The sequence below is a fragment of the Ursus arctos genome, unplaced genomic scaffold (genome assembly GCF_023065955.2).
Source record: "Ursus arctos isolate Adak ecotype North America unplaced genomic scaffold, UrsArc2.0 scaffold_11, whole genome shotgun sequence".
NCBI classification, from domain to species: Eukaryota; Metazoa; Chordata; class Mammalia; order Carnivora; family Ursidae; genus Ursus; species Ursus arctos.
In genome coordinates this window covers 5,504,098-5,530,713 of record NW_026622775.1, presented here as the reverse complement: position 1 = coordinate 5,530,713, position 26,616 = coordinate 5,504,098, and the positions used below count along the sequence as shown (strand labels likewise).

General features: G+C 39.7%; 1 protein-coding gene across 2 annotated transcripts in view; it reads right to left on the bottom strand.

The window, feature by feature from the left end:
• The window catches only part of EGF (epidermal growth factor), an 89,271-nt gene that overhangs the window by 45,675 nt on the left and 16,980 nt on the right, over positions 1-26,616 (bottom strand). The window contains exons 1-8 of one of the 2 annotated variants that reach the window (XM_044384242.3): positions 26,177-26,300; positions 23,995-24,162; positions 20,577-20,776; positions 18,018-18,199; positions 17,420-17,647; positions 16,038-16,240; positions 5,410-5,535; positions 4,185-4,307 (exon numbers count right to left, since the gene is read on the bottom strand). In XM_044384242.3, the coding sequence (XP_044240177.2) occupies positions 4,185-4,307; positions 5,410-5,535; positions 16,038-16,240; positions 17,420-17,647; positions 18,018-18,199; positions 20,577-20,669 (955 nt within the window). In that variant the 5' untranslated portion in view covers positions 20,670-20,776; positions 23,995-24,162; positions 26,177-26,300. Of the gene's footprint in view, positions 1-4,184; positions 4,308-5,409; positions 5,536-16,037; positions 16,241-17,419; positions 17,648-18,017; positions 18,200-20,576; positions 20,777-23,994; positions 24,163-26,176; positions 26,301-26,616 lie in introns of those variants that run through there. The other variant, XM_026499184.4, reaches the window with a different exon arrangement.

The window sequence follows — 26,616 nt, the reverse complement described above, 5'->3', positions numbered from 1 at the left end:
TAGGACACAAAACAAGTCTCAACAAATTCAAAAAGACTGAAGTCATACCATACATCTTTTCTGACCACAACACTATGAAACTAGGAATCAACCACAAGACAAAATCTGGAAAAAAACCACAACTACACAAAGGTTAAATAACATGCTATTAAACCAGGATGGGTAAACCAAGAAATCAAAAAGGAAATAAAAAATACATGGAAACAAATGAAAATGAAAACACAGAGTCCAAAATCTTTGGGATTCACCAAAAGCTGTTCTAAGAGGGAAGATTATAGCAATGCAGGCCCTACCTCAAGAAGCAAGAAAAATCTCAAATACACAACCAAATCTTACACCTAAAGGAGCTAGGAAAAGAATGAACAAACAAGACCCAAAACCAGTAGAAAGAAGAAAATAATAAAGATCAGAGCAAAACTAAACAAAATAGAAACTAAAAACAAACAAACAATAGAATGGATAAATGAAACGAGGAGCTAGTTCTTTGAAAAAAATCAACAAAACTGAGTAGTTTCTAGCCAGACTCATGAGAGTGAGAGAGAGAGAGAGAGAGAGGACTCAAATAAACAAAATCAGAAATGAACGAGGAGAAATAACAACCAACACTACAGAAATACAGGAGTTATAAGAGAATATTATGAAAAATTATATGCCAAAAAATTGGACAGCCTAGAAGAAATCAATAAATTACTAGAAACACATAACCCCCAAAACTGAATCAGGAAGAAATAGAAAATTTTGAATGGACTGATTACCAGCAATGAAATTGAAGCAATAATCAAAAACTCCCAACTAACAAAAGTCCAGGACCAGATGGCTTTACAGATGAATTCGACCAAACATTTAAAGAGTTAGTACCTGTTCTTCTCAAACTATTCCAAAAAAATAGAAGAGGAAGGAGAGCTTCAAAATTCAATCTATGAGGCCCTAATCTACAACCAAAAACAGATAAAGACACTACCAAAAAAAGAGAGAGAGAGAGAGAGAGAGAGAGAACTACAGTCCAGTATCTCTGATGAACATAGAGGCAAAAATACTCAACAAAATATTAGCAAACTGAATCCAATAATAAATTTAAAAACATTCACCACAATCAAGTGGGATTTATTCCTGGGCTCAAGGGTGGTTCAATATACACAAATCAATGTGATATATCACATCAACAAGAGAAAGGATAAAAACCATATGATCATTTCAGTAGATGCAGGAAAAACTTTTGACAAAGTACAACATCATTCATGATAAAAACCCTCAACAAAGTAGTTTAGAGGAACATACCTCAACATAATAAAGGCCATATATGAAAATCCCACAGCTAACATCATACTCAATGGTGAAAAACTGAGGGCTTTTCTGCTACAAACAGGAACAGGACATGGATGTCTGCTCTTGCCACTTTTAATCAGCATAGAAATGGAAGTCCTAGCTACAGCAATCAGACAAGAAAAAGAAATAAAAGGCGTCCAAACTGGTGAGGAGCTAGTAAAACTTTCACTATTTGCGGATGACATGATACTCTATACAGAAAACCTTCAAGACTCCACCAAAAAAGTCCTAGAACTGATATGTGAATTGAATGGTCACAAGATATAAAATCAATACACAGAAATCCATTGCATTTCTATACACTAATAATGAAGTAGCAGAAAGGGAAATTAGGAATACAATCCCACTTATAATCATAAGAAAGAATAAAATACCTAGGAATAAAACTTAATGAAGGAGGTAAAGGACCTGTCCTGTGAAAACTATAAAACACTGATGAAAGAAATTGAAGATGACACAAATAAATGGAAAGATAATCCGTGCTCATGGATAGGAAGAACAAATATTGTTAAAACTCAAAGCAATCTACAGATTTAATGCAATCCCTATCAAAATACCAACAGCATTTTTCACAGAACTAAAACAAATAATGTTAACATTTGTATGGAACCATAAAGGACCTTGAAAAGCCATAGCCTTCTTGAAAAGCAAAAACAAAACTGGAGGTATCACAATTCCAGACATCAAGTTATATTACAAAGCTACAGTAATTAAAACAGTATGGTACTGGCATAACAGCAGATACATAGATCAATGGACTAGAATAGAAAATCCAGAAATTAACCCACAATTATATGGTCAATTAATCTTCGACAAAAGAAGAATAAATATATAATGGGAAAATGGCAGTCTCTTCAACAAATGTGTTGGGAAAACTGGACAGCTACATGCAAAAGAATGAAACTAGACCACTCTCTTTTGCCATATACAAAAATAAACTCAAAGTGGATTAAAGACCTGAACGTGAGACCTGAAACCATAAAAACACTAGAAAAGAAAACAGGCAGTAATTTCTGTGACATAGAATATTTTTTTCCAGATACATCACCTAAGGCATCGGAACCAAAAGCAAAAATAAACTACTAGACTACATCAAAAGAAAAGCTTTTGTACAGCAAAGGAAACAATCAGCAAAACAAAACAAAAATCTACCGAATGGGGGAAGATATTTGTAAATGACATTTCTGATAAGAGGTTAGTTTCTAAAATATAAAAACAACTGGTACCACTCAAAACCCAAAAAACAAATAATCCAATTAAAAAATGGGCAGAACCTGAACAGATAGTTCTCCAAAAAAGACCTACAGGTGCCCAACAGACACATGAAAAGATGTTCAACATCACTCATCATCAGAGAAATGCAAATCAAAACCACAATGAGATATTACCTCACACCTGTCAGAATGGCTTAAATCAAAAATACAAGAACAAATGTTGTCAAGACTGTAAAGAAAAAGGAACCCTTGTGTCCTATTGGTAGGAATGCAAACTGGTACAGCCACTGTGGAAAACAGTATGGAGGTTCCTCTGCTTCTCCCTCTCCCCTGCCCTACTCATGTTCTCTCTTGCCATCTGTCTCTCTCAAATAAATAAATAAAATCTTAAATGGCCAGAGCTTGTTTAAAAAAAGAAAAAGAGAAAAGACTATTGAGAAAGTTTATAATGGATGAAAGAAAGAAAAATGACCAGATAGTATGTGTCTGATGGAAGTATAAACACACCTATAGAGTATTCCTTTTTTGTTTTGTTTTTTAAAGAGTTTATTAAACAAACTGAGGACTTCAGAGGGGAGGGGGGTGGGGGAATGGGATAGACCGGTGATGGGTGGTAAGGAGGGCACGTATTGCATGGTGCACTGGGTGTTATACACAACTAATGAATCATCGAGCCTTGCATCGGAAACCGGGGATGTACTGTATGGTGACTAACATAATATAATAAAAAATCATTAAAAAAAATAAATAAATAAAGAGTTTATTTATTTATTTATTGGACAGAGAGAGACACTGTGAGAGAGGAAACACCAGCAGGGGGAGTGGGAGAGGGAGAAGCAGGCTTCCCGCTGAGCAAGGAGCCCGATGCAGGGCTCAATCCCAGAACCCTGACCTGAGCCAAAGGCAGACGCTTAACAACTGAACCACCCAGGCCCCCCTATAGAGTATTCCTGCCAAAAATGTCAAAGCTGAATCTACTCAAGCCTTTATATGTAACTACGAGTTTGCAGAAAGACAGGGACATCACAGAAGCGTGATCAGTGAAATCCAAAATGTGAGAAACCACAGGAAAAAAACAGTTTCTTCAACAAATACTTGCAAGGAGAAAAAACAGAGGTGAGGAAATCTGTAGAATAAAAGAGAAGTATTAAGCTAATACAATGCATAGCTCTTGTCTGGATGGTTATTCACACAATTGAACTGTTTTAAAAAACCTTTTAAGGTAAGTTGAGCATTGTCTAGACATTTGGTGTTATTAGGGAATTATTGCTAATTTTTTCAGGTGTGAAAATGGTATTGTGATTATACCCAAAAAGTAACTGGATAATAGATGATAGCAGGGAATTACAGCTAGTGTTTTACATATAATAATGTATCACAATTATGTTTTTACATGCTTATCTCTCAGTGATACATAAGGAAATCTGGATAAAGAAACAAGAAATATATAGAGAGAGATTTATATACTTGTTTCCCAATCTTAGAAGTTTTGATTTAATCAGTCTGAGGTCCTGTCATTCACGTACATAATAAAACATCAAGGTAATTCTGATGCATACTGCTGATCAAAGACCACCAACCCAGATCAGAGCCACCTTAGAAACATCACTGAAAATGAAAGAAAATAATGCAGTAAATACTTACGATGACACCGTTTCCCATCAGGAAGCAGAATAAATCCTACAGGACATGTGCAATAATAAGATCCAGGGATGTTTTCACACCCAAGAGTACAGCCATGGTTCCAAAAGGCACATTCATTGACATCTATACAATGACAACAGTAAAACATAGATGGTTATTTTTAAAATAAATTCTAATACTGCTAATAAGTCAGCACAAAGTAGAATATCTCACACTTGTATTTGCTGTAACTGACCAGAGAAATACTGTGTTTGCTACCCTCACAAAGAATGAAAGAAGTCGGTTCAACTGTTATGAAAGCCATTTTTACTTTCACAGTTAATACTTCCAAATAAATCTGTATTTTCATACTAGAATTGCCTCCAGGAAAAAGTAGTACAATTTCCCATGAAAAGATGTAGCCATTGAAGGTGGGGACTCTTGAAAGTTCTTGGTAGGGATATGATATCCCCTGTTCTGCTCTTCAGCCTTCTCCGAGCTGACAGGAGCCCTGCACCTCAGTGTAGGAACATTCCCCAGCAGCTTCACTCCAGTTGGAACCCAGCCGTCCAGGCCACTGTTCTATGCTATGGCTCTCCCCCCACTAGTCCCAGAGGAGCGAGAGACATACGCTTAACTTATACTTCAATGTCAGGTTTACCTGACATCACACCCCAACCAACTCTACTGAATGTGTGCTGTAGCCATTGGATGCTTTTCATTAGTAACTCACGGGACCGACCTCCCAGGACAAAGGATACAGTGTTTCTCCAGTTCACCGAATTGAGCCTGAAGCCGCAAAGTAAGAGGAGCCCCAGATAAACAGTCCTGGTGCACAGTTTCTCAAGATTCCTATCAGACTTCTATGGGATGTGGTGTGGGAGTCACTCTATGAGGATCAAATGATAGCTATGGAACTGCACCACCTTAAAAATTTTGAAAATACTGACATTTGCACACTGCCAAGCGCACAGAGGTCCATGGAGTCAACTCAGAGAACCCCTGCCTTACATCAAGCTCTGAGTAGCCTCTAAGAGTATTGGCTCTAGGAACACAGCACATAAAGAAGATCTGAAAGTTATTACAAAGCCTTCAACAATAGAAGAAAAAAATAAAATTATTTTTCTGGGGAAAAGGTGGGGAAACCTCAAGTGGGTTTTGCTTCAAGGCTCTGGATGACCCACTGAGGGTCCGCCACCGGCTCAGGCGGGCTGTCCTCGCTTTAGGTCGCTACCCTGCATGTTACCTTCACAGTACTTTCCATCTTGGCTTAAAGTATATCCTTCCGCACATGTGCACAGATGGGACTTCGAGTCTTGACCACACATGCCGCCTCTGCAGTTACCTTTCCTCCATTTGCAGAGTTTCTGATCTAAAAGAGAAGATGGTTTATTTGGAGTGAAGATGTATTTTGACAGGGACACTGCCTGATCCCTCTGTGGTTCTTGGAAATCTAATTTCCTCGCGACAAGAGCAGGGGTGTTGTCGTTCCCAGTGGTGGCACTGCTCTGGAGCCAAACAGTATTTGCCTGGATTCTGAAGCGTTCAGAGAGGCAGCCCATTTATTTCTCTAGCTGTATTACTCCTACCAAAGCACTCAGGATTGGACATCCTAATTAGCCGGAGGTTTCATTCCTTGAGTTGCAAACACGAAACACAACTTACTAGCTTTTTCACTCTACTTATTTTTTGTAAAGATTGATTGATTGATTGATTGATTGATTTTAGAGAGAGTGAGAGTAGGGAGGAGGAGGAGGAGAGGGAGAGGGTATCTTAAGTAGACTCTGCTGAACATGAGCCTGATGCCTAGCTGGATCTCAGCCCTGAGATCATGACCTGAGTCCACCACCTGAGCCAGAACCGAGTCAGGCAATTAAACGACTCCACCACCCAGGCACCCCTCTGCTTTACTTATTTTATATATATTTATATTTATGCATATACAATTCTCTACATTTCTCAGTGCTCATCAAGATAAGTGTACTCTTAATCCCCTTTATTTCACTCATTTTGGTTTACTTTATAAAAAGAATAATAATAAAACATATAAACAAAAATTCTGTAAATGAAATATCTGTTTAAGAAACAAAAAAGCTTTAATCCTAAGACCATCTTTTTTTAAGTATAATAGTTATAGGTCCGACCTATATATATATTTCACCGTTTTTTAGGATCCTTACTTAAAGAACATCTTTCAGACTTAAAATATACCACTGCCGTATGTCTTATCCCCAAATTTCTGAGTTCATTGCTGCTGGTATTCCATGTTTTACAAAATAGCCCAGGGTAAATAGTAAAATCTGCTTAGTGAGGGGGGTGCTTGGGTTGGATTAGCCAAATATATGGAACAACAAAGGGACAACTTTGCACCTTTGATTTTCAGAGCCAGAGTCAAGAGACAAACTGGTAATGCATACATCCAGTTCGAATTTTGCTCCTTCATATTTTTTGCAAATTTTAACAATGACAGGACCTTTATAAAATGTTCTGAGAAATACAGAGTTAATCCTGAGTCTGAGGGCAGATTTTAGGATCCAAGTAGATATACAGGTCTGTACTCTGGCAAGAGGTGACAGCAGGGGAAGACTGGGGTCATGGATCCCGAGTCATGGCAGGGTTGAGATCAGGGAGAGCCTGTGAATAATGAGAAGAGCTGAGAACCCAACGAAAGGACTGATAAAAACATAGTCTTACTGTGAATGGCACAGGGAACAAACCAGCGAGAGCCTGAGCTCAGCAGTGTAAGAAGCTGAGACCATTCTCCATGTAGGGCTTGTTGCTTTGGTCCCTGTTTATCTACTTACAAAGATGTTTCCTCACTGTGACTCTATCAATTTCCTTCTATTTCAAGTCACTAAACATTCCCCTTGACCCATAACACCATGACACAGTAAAAACATATTCTTGCCCTCTTGAAAATGTCCCTAGTGTGCATGGAGACTCCCTGGCTTGTCACTCTTTAGAGATTCTGACTTGGTGAATCAAGAGAAAGGCTCAGGAATCTGCATTTTCAGCTGAATCAGAGTGGTTCTGCTGCCGAGTCTTCACACACACTTCGAGAAACACCTGCCTCTTGTACTATTGAAACATCCCAGGCTCCCCTCAGCTATGAATACCTCAAGTCTGTGTTGCGAACTTAGTTATTTTAAAATTGTTTATTCAGATCTCATGACAGAACTAAATACAAAATCAATCTTGCCAATTATTCAATACTGTTGCAATATTACCTACTGAATCAGTTCAGACTTACACTGAATAATTTCTTGGGTATTGAATCCAAGCATTTTGTTTCTTATCTACGGTTTTTATGCCAATCACACATGTAGACCTACATTGCTTTCAGGTTCCTCCATGCTTCACATGTTAAAATTTTAACTAAGCAAAATGAAAAAATAAAATGATCCAAATTTTAAAAGTAAGTGACTAAAATTAGGAGACAAAATATACCCACATCAAATTTCTTAAAAAAAAAAAAAGACATGTATTTTTTTGAACTTTAACTTTTATAAAGTTTGCAAGGAAATAACAATAAAAATACAGAAATGTCTGACTTGGCCTTTTTTTAAAAAATATTTTTATTTATGTAGTTGACAGAGAGAGAGATAGAGAGAGAGAGCACAAGCAGGGGGAGCAGCACATGCAGAGGGAGAAGCAGACTCCCTGCCAAGCAGGGAGCCCGATGCGGGGCTCGATCCCGATGCTGGGATCTTGACCTTAGTCAAAGGCAGACACTTAACCAACTGACTCACCCAGGTACCCCTGGCCTTTCTCTTTTAATTTGAAGATCTAACTAGCTTTATTAAATGATTCATGAATCCAGCAGCACCCTATCTACCAGGTGAAGAGGCAGCCCTCTGACTTGGCATTTTAAAGGCAGCAAAGTGTTACCACTCTCTTGACATAACAAAAAGTTGAGGAATTATGCTTCCTAGAAATATCCCTCATAGAAATCTTGCCACACCCAGCATGATAGTTGAGTACTGGATTAAGGACTAGGAAAACCAAGTGCGCTGGTTCTGCCTTTACATTGAATCATTATCTCTTTCACCTTGGTTTCCTAATCCATGAAATAAAAGTTTGGGAATAAGTATTCTCTGAGATCCCTTAGTTTTAAAAAAAAATTTTTTTATGGTTCTCTACAGAATCAGATGTCTGTGGTAAATTCCTCTAAGTTTATACCTCTAAGGAGTCTCAAACCTTAATTAGTGCTTATAATGTGTTAATAGTGATTCAAACTGCTTAATGAGGAAAAACAATTCGTGTCCAGGGTACAGGAAAAGCTCTGTTCTTCATCTAGACCCACTATTATTTATCCCTTTTCTGTACTTTTCTCCTACCTCTCGCCTGTGCTGACGTCTGCTCTTATCATCATCATCGCCATCATCCCATCGTCATCACGATCATGTATCTGCTTCTTTTTTCCATTAACCAATAAGCTTCTTGAGGATAAGGTGTGTATCCCATTCACATTTTATAGCCCAAACAGCACCTAGCATGGTGCCCTTCACAACGCGGGTATGCTATAAACACAGACTTCATGCACACAAAAAAATCCTGCGATCATGTCACCTGCAACTTAACTCCTCTATTTCATTTCTCCTTGCATTTCCAGCCGGCCTTAGCGTTAGAACTCAAACAGGCAGTCAGACTGTGCTAGCCCAGTACCCCTTCCATGCTACCATGCGGATGGTTTGAATGCCACTCCTTAGCGATATATATCACTCTTTAATGATGAAGATGGCCGGGAAAGCAGTCACCATTCTCCTCTAAATGGCTAGGCTGAGGATGTCACCTGAATTCAGGCACTAAACATTTTAAAAGGTCATTTCAGGAAGTGGCAAAACATAGAGGATTGAGGGCTGTATTTTTGTTTAATCTCCTTAATCTTCTGCTGTTCTGTAGCTTCAAATTAGGCCAAAGCTAGCATCAACCCGCTGCTGCTGACCTCAGATAACACCCCTTCCCAGAGCTCAGCCGTGTGGCTTAATTACCTCTGAGATCAAATTAAAGCTCCTAATCATGGAGTTAATGTCCGCCCCCAACTGCGCCTTCCATAACTGCCTGCCTAACACACAGGCTCTCATGAGCTTTTCTACCACCGGGTAAATCTACAGATTTTACCCCGGCCCAGTTCTGAAGCCATGCACATGGGATTCCCCCATCAACTGATCACCTTTTCTCCACCTCAAATTCAGTGTAAGACTCGCCTCATCAACAAAGCCTTTCTAGTCTCTTCCATTTGAACCCATTCACTTTAACCAGTCTTATACCTCAGTATTAGCACCCCCAGTATTTAGCATATAAAATTTAAAAATTCCAATAACATTTTATAAAGCATTTACATTATCTCATTTAATTTTCATAACAAGACCTTGAGCTATGCAGAGCACATATTATCTTTCATTTTACAGATTAGGAAACCATGTCTTAAGGATCACATTAAGGTAATAAGGGGTAAACCTGGAACTCAAGCTCAAACCTTCTGGTTGTAGACCCATCTCTGATAGATGATAGATAGATAGATAGATAGAAAGAAAGAAAGAAAGAAAGAAAGAAAGAAAGAAAGAAAGAAAGAAAGAAAGAAAGATACTAGATACACATACACACACACAGTTGTGTGTATGTATATATGTATATTTATGTGTATGTGCATATATATAACTATGGGTTTTTATTGAAAAATATATATTATATGTACAATATTATGTATCTTTTCTATAAGAACCTAGTTATATTTTTGTTTCATTTATTTCTTGTCTTCCTCATTAATGAGTTCCCTGAATAAATGACTTCTTCAATTTCCTCAAAAAACTTCCCAGGCTGTATAATATAGGTTTATTCTTCTTTGTTAATAGAAAATAACAAGGAAGAAAATACAAGAGTAGTCTCTTGGAATTCCTAATTACAGTAAAAACAAAAACCACTTAACCAGAATTCAGCTACTTGGTATCCTTATCCATCTAAACCCCTCTAAGAATCAGAAAGCAAACAAATCAACAGCCTCTGAGCAGTTAAAAATAATACATGCTTTTTACTCCAGATGAGCCCCCTGGACCCACTCAGTCATTTCTTATTTTGTACCCATTTCTGACAAGTGTGATCATCGTCAGTCCCTAGCATAAAGATGGAAATGCAAGGAGTCCATGCCGCTCCCATTGTCACCACCCCACCCCCACTGCACTCCCCGATGCCGGAAATGACTGCATGATTCCAGTGAGCCCAGACATAGCCTCAGCCCAGCTTTCCAGACCACCAGTGCCAGTTACTGGGAGAGGGCACCTGAGACCCCTCTTGGTCATCTCTCCCACAAAGACTAGAAGCCTCAATTCAGGGCTCCTCCTGGAGAAAGTTGGTACACTTTGAGTGTCAAAATAATAAAAACTTCAATGAACAGAGACATGTCAAATATTTTTTAAATCTCTGAGTTTATCAAGATGCTTTTTTAAAGCATCCATTATCCTGAAAACAGATAAGGGAACGAATCAAACATTTAATTTACTTTTCCTATAAAAGTCCTCCCCAGGGAAATCACAGCTGATGTAGAAAAGTTCTTCAGCTAACAAATGCTAACATTGATAGAATTAGAATGTCATCTCTTTGAAACTCTAATGAAAAAATGGCTCTAGGCAATGACAATCGATAGCTTCTAAAGCTATTATGTGAAAGGCTGACGGGAAACGTCACAGTGGATGGACCACTCTGGCAACACCTAAACTGCCGATGAATCTTGAGTATCACAGTAAGAACCAGAACTGGGCACTACACGGTCCCTGGAGTGATCAGTAGGAAGCATACAGTACCATCTGCAGTACCACCTTTTAAGTACTCTGACAAAAAATCTGAATCTGATCAGGCTTCTAGGCCCAAACTACCTGTGTATAGGAAATATGGAATCCTGTTAAATGACACCATGGGGTTATACTCTGCAAAATCCAAAATGTGGAACATGCCACAGGACAAATGATCTGGTTTCCTCAACAAATAATGGCAAAGAAATGCCTCTGATTAGAAAATAGAGTCCACGGCCAGGCATGTGGAAACCAGCAAAAAGTAAGAGTTGACAGCAAGAAAGAAGAGAGAAAAATGATAGAGAACCATTCCAAGTATTTAAAAGACATTTCAGTGGCAAAAGTTTGGTTGTCAGGGCAAACCTGCATTTAAAACCCAACTTTGCCTCAAACCAGTCTGATGATTGCCCCAGCGGCATGTATGTTTCTGTGACCCTCGTCATTAACAAAATGTCAGTAACTATCTGTAAGTAATGTTAGGAAGATATAGCCATCCATATTTTACTAAGATTTCTATGAAAAATAACAGAGATTTGGGTGTTGGAACTGATCATTTAAAATTATATGAAAACAGGGGCGCCTGGGTGGTTCAGTCGGTTAAGCATCTGCCTTTGGCTCATGTCATGATTCCAGGGAGGGAGAGGTGTCCTCCCGCCCTCATCGGAGTAAGGAAGTTTAGGAAGACGAACAGTAAGTGCCAAGTGAGGGAAATGTGTCATTCTGAGAAAAGCTAACTGAGGCTCACCGTGAGTGGGGCAGGGAAGGTGTTTCTGAAAGAGGTAATGTTTGAGCTACTTCTCAGAGGATGAGGAGAGAGTGAGCCCATGCAGAGAAGGAGAAAACACGTTTCTGATCATGCTGAAAGGCTTGGGGGGAAGAGCGAGCACGTCTTGTGGGAAGAAATTAAATCTTTGAGCAGGGCTGCAGCACGGAATGTAATGCAGACAATGGTGAGAGATGCAGCTGAGAACCTTCTGTGAACAGCTGTGAACAGGGTAAATGAAGAGACTGGGTTTTCATTATGGGCAACAGAATTGGTGATTGGTTTTAACCGAGGAATGGCATGATTGGGCTCTCACTTCTGAAGGGTTATGCTCCCTGCAGCATGGAGAAGGGAGCCAGGGATACTGATTAAGCAGAACTTGGGATGGATTGTTGCTGAATAAGGCACTAGTGGTTAGACTGTAGGCAGGGGAGTTGGTGGGGTCTGGAGGTGAATTTCATGGGGTGGGAGTGGAGAAAGAGAGAGGAAAGGGTCACACCCAGACTTCTGCCTTAGGAGATGGAGGTGAGATGCCACTCACTGAGATAGGGACGCTGGAGCTGGGGAGAAGGGAGGTAAAAGTTGGTAGGTCAATTATTTTCTTTGTGCCTAAAGCACTTGCAAGAAATCCAAGCAGAAATGCTCAGAAGGCCAATAAATGCATGGGCCTTGATAAGGAAATTTTCCATGTGCCGCTGCAGGACTCTGAGCCCGCAGGGTGCAGACAGTAAGCAGGTGTGGCCCGGATGAGGGACCTGAGTGACCACTCTCAGGAAACTGGTTAGAAGTATCAGAAAACCAGCCTGATGGTGAAACCGTGGCTTTGCTGTATGGACTTGGGGCTCAGCCACAGGTGGCAGCCAGTTCCTCTGTTACCAGCCCATCCAAATCAACAAGCCAAGGATTATCTAAAGGAACAAATTACTGTAGTTCTCCTTGTGAAGTTTTGTGCCTTTGCTCATTTGTAAACCCCACCCTTGCCCTTGGTCAGACACTGTTCATTGGGGCTGCTCACTTTCATATGCTCTGAATAAATCCCCAATGTTTTAAATCCATTTTCTCTGCAGCTTAACTCTTACTGTGCCTCAGTCTCACTCTTTTTTTTAATTGGTCTAGATCTCAAGAGAAAGGTCTGGACTAGAAATAATAGAGTCAGTAGTCAAGTGGGCTGCTGCATAGAAAATAAAATGGAAAATGCCATAGGTTGTATGGCCCTTAGAGACTAACAATGCACTTAACCATATGAGCGGTTCGAGAAATCACTTGGGGAAAGACACCCCGTTTAATTGTATTGAACCTGGCCTGTCTAAATCATTTGACCCTGAAACTTTTTTGCCCCCAAATAATCCCATTAAATCCCACGGAACTAGTGTTTGGTAGAACATGCTTTGATAAATGATAGTTAAGGCATTTTGCATGAAGTAAGTCTATTGATACTCTCATGTGTATAAATACTTAAATTTTACATAAAAAAATAATACCAACTAGGTTACATGATTTTTCTCAGTCATCTCCCCATTGAAATAATCTCACTACTAAATGCCTTGCAAATGAAAATACTACCACCATCCACCTCTCCAGAGGAGCTGAAGTCGTAAGCCCACTATCCAGGAGAAACTAGCCAGCCTCTAGAAGCAGTATGTCATTAAATGTGAAGGCACTTGGAGAACCTGATGACGGCGCTATATCACCTGCATAGGGAGGGACAATTGCATATTTTCATCTAACCCGTACAATCAAGAGATTCATGGCCCCTAAATCCCACGTGAAGAATTCCTGCTCTACCAGGCACTAAAATAATTTAAACCTATTTAGTGATGGTTAAAGTAACGGTGCTTTTGAAATCAAAAGTCCTTGCCCTTGGAGTGTATGTGAAGCACGCTCTTTGGTCACTGAGGGAAGCCAGTATCTCCCATGCCACCTGCCTTCTACATTTCGGGTCTGCCTGCAGCTCTGCAGCTGGCCGTGGCTTCCCAGCCAAAGTCCATGATTTGCCAGATGGTTTGAAGCTGTTCTTTAATGAATCGCTGTAGATTTTCTTCTAAACTTCATGCTTTCAGTGATCGTGTTTGACCTCCCTATCAAAAAAGCTGAGTAATAGTGGAGGATTCCAAAGAGCTCAAGTGTTTATGGTAGAAAGCACAGTAAACTGGCAGACTCATCACCGAGATTGTGTTTTCTCCAAAATCCCTCGTTAACAAGCTGTGTAATGGAAAACGCACTCAACTTCTCCAGGCTTCAGATTTCTCGATTATGAGATGAGTACGATAATTGCTGACCTTTCTGTGTCACAATGTTACTACCGCGACAAACCAGTAAGATAATGCTCACGAAAATACTTAGGAAAGCATGAGGTTATACATAAATGTAAGAGACGGTGATAGACATCTCTATAACTATTACTAATGAGACTCAATAATTACTTATTCATAGTAGTGGTTGGTTCTAATTTTGTGTGAGTCACCACCACGTGGACAATGAGTCATATGTGAAGACAGCTTGAGTCAAAATTTCCCACAGAAGGTATCTGGCAGAATATCAGATTCACTGCCTTTCTGCATGGAATATGGTCTACCATCTCATTTATAACGTGGCCACTAGGTTGTTACTTAAGGTTATGCTCCAACCCACAGCTGAATTGTTTTCCCACAACTTCTGCTTTGTTAATTCAAGTAAATCAGTTTTTAAAAATAATTTATCTGAATAAACATCTCATCTCTTGGAATTTATTTTACCCTTGGAAGTTCCACATCACTGGCATTGAAAGCAGGGTCATTACCCAAATTAAATTATGGTTTCTACCTCCGTTTTTAAAGAAATCAGTTCAAAAGCACTCACACTATTAGTTAGGTCTTTGAGGATACAAGAAATAATAATGTCAGTTCCCCTAGATTCTTCAGCCTCTTGCATGTGTCCTCCTGTTCAGTCTCCACAGCTTTCTTCAGGAGCTATGTCTAGGGAAGGAACAAACATTCTTCTACTAACCGTGGCGGGGACTCATAGTCCCTACCATTTCCCACCCTATTACCAAACCCTAGTGGCATCCAACAGATAGAAAGAAAACAAAGAATTCCATCTCTGCTCCAGAACCTCTCCTGGCTAATTGGGGTTAAGAGTAAATATATGTCAAAGCCTGCTTGAAATTAACCTTTTACATATAGAAAATGTTAGTACAACATCGTTTGTGTGGTAAATAAACTGTATTGAGGAGCCTACCTAAAAAAAATTATATGCTAAAGAATTCAGAGACTACATTTGAAAGTGGAAATTTGGGACTGCAACTAGATTCAGTCAAACAATTCATTTTACTAATGTTATCTAAAATTCTTCATTTGTAAATACATCAGTAACCACTGAATATAGGGAGTTTTAAATAATAAACAAACAAACAAATAAATAATAGGCACGGTCCCTGCACGGCATTTATAATCAAGTGGGAGAGAAAATCAAAAAGAAAGCAAAATAATATGTAATTACATCTTGCGATGAGTTCAAGAAGAGTGTACTGAAAAAATAATCGGAGGTGAAAGTTAGGCCTCTTCACCTCTTGACTGGATGACCAGAGAAGGCTAATCTGAGGACATGGTTCTTAAGCTCAGAACTGAAGAGAAGTGTACGCCAAGAAAGGAGTGACTGCAAAAGCCTAAACGCAGGAAGAGGACAGCATGTTCGAGCAACTATGGAAAGACTTGAGTCAGATTCTAGCAAGGGGAGGAGGAGTAGTGTTAGATGAGCTTCAGCAGATATTGGCAGGCCTGGTAAAATGTTACATTTCAATCTAAATGCAAAGGAAAGCTTTTGAAGGATTTTAAGCAGGGGAGTTAATAGATCAGATTAACTATTTTTTTTAAAGACTGTATTTATTAATTTGTCAGAGAGAGAGAGCCCCAGCAGGGAGAGCTGCAGAAGGCAGAGGGAGAAGCAGAATCCCTGCGGAGCAGGGACCCTGACACGGAACTCGATCTTCCTGGGATCATGACCCCAGCCAAAGGCAGACGCTGAACCTAACCGACCAAGCCACCCAGCTGTCCCTCAGATTAACTACTTAAAGGCAGGAGGGAAAAACAGAAAGATTAGTTGAGCGGCTACTACAACAGGCCAGGCAAGAAATGCTCGTTGTTGGACGGCGGTGGTGGCAGTAGAGGAGAGAAGCGGATATCTGAGATGTACTTAGGAGGTAGAATGGAAAGGATTTGGTGGTAGACTGAAAATTGGGACCGAGGCAGTAGGAGAAACCAAGGCTGGCCCCTAAGTGTCTGGCTTGAGCCAGTGGATGGGTGGGGACAAAGTGCCAGACTCCGTTCAAGGTCAAAGACGACTCACCAGGTGCCTGAGTACCCCTCTCTGCCTTGGGCTGCAAGAGCGGATGCACTACTTTGATTCCGCCAGGTGGTACAAACGATGGGTCGAGGTTAATTTTAACCATATCCTTCCCGGTGTGTTTGTTAGCTATCCAAATTGTTTTCTTTTTCCATGCTGAATAGAAGATCCGATCACCAAAAAGGGACACTGCAAACAAATTGTGCCTAAAAAACAACAGAAAAAATATAAAGAATGGCAGAACATTTCTTCCCGGGCTTATCAACATTTCACTTCATTTCAATTTATTGACTGAATTTGTATTACCTACTTTTTCAATTGTATCTCATTTAGGTTTAGAAGCAGATATTAAGTTTAAAATTGTATTTATGTATTCATAATCTGAATTAATGGGATATAATTTCTAGCTTCAGATTCATTGTCCCATTCTTTTGCTAGTCAGCATTTAAGTGTGATGAACGTAAAACAGGGAAGAAAATAGGAATGCTCTAAGAGTGGATTCTGGTTGTATCCATTTCACACTTGATTTATTTCTGCCTCTTACCACAAGCTGGTGAGTCAGTTACAGGCAAGATAGCATACCAAATGAAATATAGGTGCTTCGCAAATCCAGGACATAGTAATTCCAAAAAGATTAACTATAACCTAAATCAACATGTGAGAGCTTATTAGATGCCAAAACTCTGTTAATTATTTTTATTTGCATTTCTTTTTTTTTTTTAAGATTTTATTTATTTATTCAACAGAGACAGAGACAGCCAGCGAGAGAGGGAACACAAGCAGGGGGAGTGGGAGAGGAAGAAGCAGGCTCATAGCAGAGGAGCCCGATGCGGGGCTTGATCCCAGAATGCCAGGACCACACCCTGAGCCGAAGGCAGACGCTTAACCGCTGTGCCACCAAGGCGCCCCTTTATTTGCATTTCTTTAATTAATTTTTACTTAAATTTCACAATAATCTCAAGAAACAGCTACTACTATTATCCCCACATTAAAGGAAACTGAGGAGGGGCACCTGGGTGGCTCAGCTGGTTAAGTGTCTGCCTTCGACTCAGGCCATGATCTTGGGGTCCTGGGATCGAATCCTCACATCAGGTTCTCCGGTCAGTGGGAAGTCTGCTTTTCCCTCACCCTCTGCCCTCCCCCACCTCCAGCTTGCACTCTCTCTCTATCAAATAAATAAATAAAATCTTAAAAAAAAAAAAAAAAAGGAAACTGAGGAGTAGTCATGTAATCTTCCCAAAGTCACTTGTCCAATAAATGGTAAATCTAGGACTTGTACTCATCAAGTCTTTTGGACTTCCAAATCTGTGCTAAGCCACTCCACCCATTCGGCTGGGCAAACTTCAAATGGCAATTACTTTATTTACACTAAAACCAAAACTTACTGTGTGAGATGTTTGCTAAAATGGACAGAACCTCCATCATAATTACAGGAACAAATATAAGAATTGCTTTCATCTCTGTTGTACTGAATCCAAAAAAGCCGCTTATCAAGCACATCCAATGACACAGCTGTTATTCTTGCTGACGTCTTTAACAGAATCTTCTCTTCCACACCGTTGAGATCGGCTCTGTGAAGGCTGCCAGCCACCTCTGACGACCAAAATATAAACCTGAGAGCAAACACATTACACAGACACATAATTGAAGGTAAAGTCACTTAAATGGCCAACTGTCAATGTTTCAGCAGTTCCTGGATGTCCACACAGGAGGAGTTGGACTATTTTGAATGAAATTCCAATTCAACAAATATTTATTGCTCTGCTATGGAAATTCCATGTGATCTCAAGTTAAAAAACGAATTATGCTTCTCTAGTAGGAAATCATGGTAATCAAAAGCACCATTTGTAGAGGGAAGCCTGCCTTGGTTCAAATCCAGGCAACCTTCTCAGTGAGAAGGTCCTTCTGAGTTCAAAATGTTATGATTCTACGAATTATCATCAGATTTTGATATATATTTCAATGTCTGAAAACAGCAGTTACCTTTCTACTGGATCAATTGCTACATTTGCAGGATAATTTAAGGCGCTTAAGAGAACTCGGGAATTGTCTCCTTTCATATCTGTTACTGTAATGATTCCTTCCTGTTGATTTGACCAAATAAGTTCTTCATTTATCCAATTTACTGCCATTCCTGAAACATTTTTCTCTATATTGCATATGCTCTGTAAAATCAAATTTCAAAATATTAATATTTTCTCATTCACATCAACATTTTTTATCTTTATGTATAAAAGTCTATTCTTTAAAGTACTTGTCATTTTTTGTGCATTCATAAAACTATTTAAATCATAAAATACTCACAGATACGGTGCCATTGTTTTGATGGATCAATGTTAACCCTCCCACATGAATATTTCTGGGCTTTAAAGTGGAAAATTATCCTATGCTTATTGAAATTAGGCAATTAACCATAATGTATTAATAATTTCAACTATAATAAATTTCCATGCTATCTTAAAGACAGTATATCCATTTGTTAATGGAATTTTCCATATTCTCACCTGAATCCAATTCTAAGCTTTGCCAAAATCTGGCAAGATGCCCTTGACCTTTGTGCACAGAGCTCTAACATAAATAAATTTCTCATTAGAGCCCCACTTTCCTGGCCCCTCCTCTTCCATCAGGCCTCACCTTTCTACAAGTCCTCAGTGCCCTCACATTATGACCCTATGGCCCAAAGACCAGGGCTTCTCTTTATGCCTCTTGGGTAGTGTTTCCTGCTCTCTCATGATAAAATGACCAAACAAAAACCTCTTTTATCTCCTAATTCCAGTGTATGCAGGTAAACCGGTCAGTCTTCTTGGGGGGTGGATGGTGGGAGGTGGGGAGAAGCCCTGATTTGTGTGGCTGCAGATTTCCTTGGTTTGTAAGTATTCCCACCACCACTTGGTGTAAATATTCCCACCATAGCTGTTTTCTGGCCACTGACCTGACATCCCTGAACTCGGATTTGGCAATGATCAGTCTCACCAGCTTACACTATTCCTATACCTCATACAAAGTAATCTAGCCAATCCATTAAACCAGTTGCTAACATATTAATATATTAGCTCACCCAGGTGAATTGTATTTTAACAGGTGTTTTTGTAAACCGTGTTTTAACCCAAAGGAGGTGATACAATGGTGGATTTTAGGCACCAGGTCAATCCTTTCCAAATGACTTGACACAAATTCACAAGTATTTAACTTTTTTCCCTAGTCTGTGACAGGAAACCCTCCAGATTTTAAGGCTCAAGATTTTTGAAACTATTCTACAGATGGCTGGAGAATAATGAGTAGCCATCCTTGTTAAAGGTGACATTAGTAAGTCTCAGAGATGTGATAAAAGAAATTAGTACTTAATTGAAGCTTTTAAGAGTAACTGAAGGGAGAAAGGTTTGAAGAAAAACAAACAAAACAGTGGGCACTTTGTGCTGCGAATAAATGCTTAAGTTTTCTCCAGTCGCGCATCTCTGTAATCCATCTCTCAGGAATCGAGAGAACATTCCTCCTGGGACTCATTTAAGGGTTCCACCAGTTACAGAGAAAGATTAAAGATCTTTTGTATGTACTTGAAGCAAAATACTTTATATCTGACAGCTGCTTTATTATTCTTGTCCCAGAATGCCAACACCTTAAGATTCAAAAAAGGTGGGCTGCCTGGGGGCTCAGATGGTTGGGCATCTGCCTTTGGCTTAGGTCCTGATCCCAGAGTCCTGAGATTGAGCCCGAGTTGGGCTCCCTGCTCAGTGGGGAGTCTGCTTCTCTCTCTCCCTCTGCCTTTCCCCTCCACTTGTGCTCTCTCTCAAATGAATAATGAATAAATAAAATCTTTTAAAAAAATAATCAAAAAAGGTTTTCTTTCTAAATATCAGGTGCTAAAACCCATGACAGACATTTTAGACTAAACAGGGTTCCCAAACTCAGCACAACTGACATTTGAGGCCAGATAATTCTTTGTAGTGGGGACCAGCCTGTATATTTTAGAATGGTTAGTAGCATCCCTGTCCTCTGCCCATGAGATGCTAGCGGCACATCCTCTCTCCTTCCCAACACAGGTGTGACAACCAACAATCTTTCCAGATTCTGCCAAATATCCCTGGAAGGGCAAAATTGCTCTCGGCTGAGAACCACTGGAGCCAAAAATAATCATGTAAGTAATCTGTTTTAACCATGGAGCACTGGGTGTTATACGCAAATAATGAATCATGGAACATTACATCAAAAACTAAGGATATACTGTATGGGGACTAACATATAATAAAAAATTATTATATTAAAAAAAAACAAAACCATAAAATGGTGATCTGACTTAATAAACTTATATAGTTTCAAAATTCCATTGACATCCTGACTCCTTTTGGGGTCTTCTGAATATCAGTGCCACGCTTATAGGTTTGCTCAGTAACATGCCACAGATGCAAATTAAACGATATCTACAAATGCCAGAAACATTTGAATTGAAATGTAATTTTCATTCATATATACATTACAAATTAACAATACCACGTTTGCCAGCCTATACAAAAATCCCTTAAATACTTTGGGGATGTACTTTACCTCTTGCCTTGTCCCATTCAGAAAAACTCTTTGCAAAAGTTTTCTCTCTAAATCTACCCAATAGATTCTTCCCTCATTGTAATGAAAATCCATGATCACTGATACGCCAGCATCTGCCACCAATTGCTCATGATTAGTTCCTCCCAGGTCAATCCTAAAGATACTGCTTCCATGGGAGAAAATCAAGAAGGGTGCAGGACCTGAAAGAAACCGAAGTGTATATTTTCAATATTTTATCTGACTTAGAGTAAACATTTCCCCATGACAACCAATACAAGTAGGCTTAATTTTTAATTCCTGGTTTTATATTTTAAATAAAGAATATTACATGAAGAACAAGTTCCTGTGGATGGTCACCATTAATTTTATAAATCATCTTCTTCACAAATTGACTGTAAGACATGCACATTCCCAAGTTAGGAAAAAAGAACTATCTGAAGAGAAAACCAATTTCTACTCTTACCTGTAAAATGCCATTTTATATTAGAAAATAACCACCTCCTATACTCTGTTGTGGATAGGCTCTGGATGAATGTAAATTTTAATTATGCAAATTGGAAATATTACAGATATTATCATTTTGGAAATGGAACCCACCTCCTCTTCTTACCTTATGAACAGAACCTCAGGGTAATGACAGAGAAGATAGGGAAAACAAGAGGTCTTTTTTTTTTTTAAGATTTTATTTATTTATTTGAGAGAGAGTAAGATCATGAGCCAGGGGGAAGGGTAGAGGGAGAAACAGACTCCCCGCTGAGCAGGGAGCCCGATGTGGGGCTTGATCCCAGGACCCTGAGATCACGACCCAAGCTGAAGGCAGACGCCCAACCAACTGAGTCACCTAGGCGCCAGAAAACAGGAGGTCTTAAGTGGAAGCAGGGCAAGCTGAGATGCCATCCCATGACAGCTCTGAAGAGTTGTCCCTGTTAGCATTGCCATATGAAACACAGGATGCCCAGTCAAATTTGAGTTACATATATATTGCATGGGACATACTTACACTAAGAAATTATTTCACTGGTTATCTGAAATTCAAATTTGACTAGTTGCCCTATATTTTTATTTGCTAAATTTGAGCAGTGGACCTCCCTGGATTTTTGATTCCTGCAGGACCTTGCCCTGAACTCTAACCCCATCATCTCCTGTTCCAGGTGATGGCCACTTTCCCATTCGGACTCCCAAGTAGTCAACACCTGCTTGGGAATCCGATACCTCTTTGGAAACCTCAGCACAAGTTATTGGCTGACTCTGCACAGAGCTTGCCTTTGATGCTTCAAGAGAATGCCAGAGAATAGCTTCGTCTCCTGCAGCCAGGTTGGTTGCCTTGGTCTCTTCTGCCTGAGGATGATGAGCTCCTTCCACCATGCCTTTAGATAACTCTGGAACCTCTGGGATGAGTGGGGCATTGGAGACGAATGCTAACATATTCTTGCTTCCCCACTAGGTTTACATTATTCTGTTTTCACATTAGCTTTTAATACCTTAATGTGACATAGTAAATCTGTTTATTGTTGTAAGGACTAAATGAAATGATGGATTAACCTCCTCTTACTCAGGGATTATGTTCTATGGTCAGAAGACATTAACTCTGCTTTAGAGGATATCAAAATAGAGCCAAGAGGAAGGAAGAAGTGCAAGATCATGAGAGTTTGAAATAGGTGCCAGCATAAGTGTCTAAGACATTTAGCTCAAATCACTCTTCCTGTGTCTTTCCCACAATAGAAGCCACCTGCACAGATATGGAGGAGAGCCCATTTTCTATTGCCAATCCAGCTGTGGAACCAGACGTATACTAGAAGAAATGGGAAGGGCATTGGACTGAGAGCCAAGAGGACTTGTTTCTAGTCCTGGCACCATAGCTTCCCTACATATCTCACAGGACCTCCTTGCCCACATCAGAGGATTATTGGGGAAAGAAATAAAATTGTATTTTTTTTAAATATTTATTTATTTATTTTGAGAGAGAGAGAGCACGAGCAATTGGGCGGAGCAGAGGGAGAAGGAGAACAGACTCCCCGCTAAGCAAGGAGCCTCATGTGGGGCTTGATCCCAGGATCCTGAGATCATGACCTGAACCAAAGTCAGATGCTTAACTGACTGAGCCACCCAGGTGTCCCAGAAATAAAAAATTAGATGAGAAAATATTTTATTAATTGCGGAGCACTATGCAAACATAATTTGCCATTGTTGATTCCCAGAACCAAGGTATCACTACATACGTTTGTGCCCCTGTTCACATTTGAACCCCTGGACGAAAACATTGGTGTAACTCATTTCTCCCATAGCAATGTGTCCTAGAGGAAAGGAAGGCATACGGAAGGCACCCTAAACTGATAGCTACTGAACGGTGGGCCTGTAGATTTATCACTAGGAATCGTTTCTTTGAAATGTGTATCATGCATTCTCTATAAACTGAATAAATGTACTCATATTATTAATTTCCTAGTGTACTGATACATTGAAAAGACCAATAAAACATTTTATTCATTCAAAAGTATTACTAAATGGGAGCACCTGGGTGACTCCGTCAGAAGATTATGCGATTCTTAATCTTGGGGTCATGGCTTTGAGCCCCACGTTGGGTTTAGAGGTTACAAAAGAAATAAAACTTACAAAAAATAAATAAAAGTATTACTAAATGGGAGGGTTCCAGGTTTCTTTTATTTTTTTTTTCAAGATTTTATTTATTTATTCGACAGAGATAGAGACAGCCAGTGAGAGAGGGAACACAAGCAGGGGGAGTGGGAGAGGAAGAAGCAGGCTTATAGCAGAAGAGCCTGATGTGGGACTCGATCCCATAACACCAGGATCACGCCCTGAGCCGAAGGCAGACGCTTAACCGCTGTGCCACCCAGGCGCCCCCCAGGTTTCTTTTTAAAAAAAAGGAGAAAGAAAAGGCACTCTAAACATTTTAGACAGAATATAACATAATGCTTTGTACATAATAGGTACTCAAAATTTTTGAATAAATCCAGAAATAATTGTGCTTTGCTCATTTGTCTGGCTTTAACCATAGGAACAAAGCTGAAGACACCAACAGATACATCAACTTCATAAAAGCAGAGTCAATCCTACAGAACTTATTCTACTAATAGCAATAATAATAATGATGATAGCAACAAACTTTCACATCTAATCTCATTTATGCTTAACATAACACCATGAACTAGATAGGCCAGATATGACAATGAAAAAATCGAAGAGAAAAGAGAAATCTGAAGAATCCCTAGATCCATAAAACACAAACCATAACATTAATTTCAGTAACTTTTCAAAAAATAAATAGAAAATATTTATTAAATTACTAAGTATGAATTAACTAATGAATTTTCTCTTCAGATTTTTCCCATTCACTGGTGAATCATGGCATCCAGGGTTTACCATAGCCTCTTAGAAGTGAAAGGACCCTAAATATTACCTAATTCAGTGTTCCCCAAAATTGTTCAGAAGAATCACACAGGGTGCTGTGGGTGTGCGTGTCTTTTGCAGATCCCTTCCTTTGAGATTCCAATTCAGTAGGGCTAGGCCGAGGGCTAGCAATCTGTTTTTTGAATAGACACTCCAAATGATTCTTGCAGTTGGTGAACTGGAAAGCACAGATCTAGTTCAGGTGAGGAAATTCAGTTATGTTTCCCAAAGACTCACCACTGGTTGGTGGTAGAGTTGGAATTGGCAGTCAGATATCGCCCTTTTTCCTGACTTGGTCTGAGTTGTCATGTGTCAAGATGTTACTATCTTCATTTTATTTATGTAACTGATTTTTAAAAAAAATTTTTAAAGATTTTATTTATTTATTTATTTATTTACTTACTTACTTACTTACTTATTTACTTAAGAGGGAGAATGAGTGAGAGAGAGAGCACACACAGAGGGGCAGGGGGGTGGAGGAGCAGAGGGGGCTCGATCCCAGGACCCTGAGATCATGACCTGAGCCAAAGGCAGATGCTTAACCAACTGACTGAACCCCCAGGAGCCCCATGTAACTGATTTTAATTCCACTTCCCTCAAACACTGGTCATTTCTTTTCCTACACTATTGGCATCCTTTTGTATAAACCAGGGCCTGGGTAAGTATTTGTAGACCTGAAATGTAATATAATTTTTTTTTAATGAAAGACTTTGAGAATTAGGCTTGGTAGAATAGTGATTCTGTACTACGACTGGAAATGATAACTAAGATAGGGTTTTCAGACTGTCAGAGACTGTACACATCGGGGTGTGCTACAGTCCGTGGATCTGAATGTCAGCAGGGTGTGCATGCGTGAACAGTTAAACTTTCCCAGGTCAAAACCTATGCCGTTTATTTTGGGTGCCATTCAGCAAGAGGGAAATGCAGAGAAAATCAAACATCATTTCTAAGGAACACAAACCCAAGGCAGCAAACAGGTCATAGCAAATCAATCAGAACCTCTGACTTCCCAACCTTGGGGATCAGTCGGGGATCTTGGGAAATTAGAAAGGAGGCCAGAATGTTTGGAGCACACTGAAGACTTTAATTAGTGACTCCAAGAACTGGTTTAGAGATCAGTTAGGACAAGCAGGTTTTGATTGAAGTGGGTGGCAGAAACAGTATTTCACAAGAGGCACCTCTACAAGGGCTCTGAACTGGGGGGAGTGGCCTCACAGAGGTCAATGAGAAGAGAAAGCGAAGGTCTTCTGCATCCTGGGGGCAAAGACTCACAGGACCTAGATAACACAGAAAAGATCCTGCAACCAGATTAACAGAAAATCCTTGTCTTCTCTCAGGCCAACATGGCACCCTGCTCTTCCTACCACTGGTTTTCTGCTCTAAATCTGGAGACAGACTGAAGGTTCACAGGACAGACAGTGAAAAGGGAGCTCTGGACCTTGGAATACACAATGGAAAAAGAATGTAGATTTAAACTGACAGACCTGGGGCGCCTGGGTGGCTCAGTCAGTTAAGCGGCTGCCTTCAACTGAGCCCTGCATAGGGCTCCCTGCTCAGCAGGGAGCCTGCTTCTCCCTCTCCCTCTGCCATTCCCCCAACTTATGCACTCTCTCTCTCTCTGTGTCAAATAAATAAATAAAATCTTAAAAAAAAAATAAAATAAAAATAAATAAACTGACAGACCTGATGGAAGAAAGCCAGACACCTCCTCTCCCTGCTCATTCCATAAGCGCCTGATAAAAGTCTGCCTCTCAAGGGGCTGCCTTGAGTGGTAACTTGGGTTTTAAGAAATGCAGAAACTTTTATTTCACTCTAAAAGACCATCTCCATCTGTTTTTCTTTTAATTGTCGTCCTTGAAAGGGCACACATTTAATTTGGGGGCAATCATAGCTTTCTTCTCAGCTTATTCATTAGTGTCAACATTCAAGGTAGGTGAGAAAGAAACCAAGTGACCCAGAACACTACATCCAGAAATGGGAGCCAGAGAGGTGAATTTAAATCTTAATTCTGTAAGACAAGCTCTGCGGCTCAATTTTGCTTGCTGGAATATGTGAATGAAGTTTGCCTACCTAGTCCCAGACGAGTAGTGAACACATGCCATCTAAAGCAGAAGATAGCCCCAACCTAACCCTCACCCCAATTCCCATCATCAAGCTTAAGAGCTCTACTCCCAGGTTTTCAGGATACTAACCGAGACGAGAAGGCTCTGCAAACGTGGTTTGTTTTGTTCTTTTCAATAGGACTTCTCCGTCTTTAATGGGCCATTACACTTTTTGATGCTCCAAGAAGGCAGGTGGTTAATATCACCGGAAGAGTAACAGCCAACATCCTAGGTGTTATCACTAGGGTAACACATTGAACGCATCATTTCATTTAATTGGGTAACACTAGGAGGTAGGAGCTCTCAGCGTTTTCATTGTGCAGAAGAAGAAATTGAAGTTTAGAGCAGTTAATTTGCTATAGTCACATGGCCAATAAATAAGATTTATATTATTTATGAATAATAAAGTTATGTCTTTCTGATCACAGAGTCTAGCTTTTAAACATCATGCTATACTGTTTATCTCAAATTGAATTTAACAGGAACTCTTACTGGATAGTGTCTCATATTTCAACTGTGTCAAGAAACCC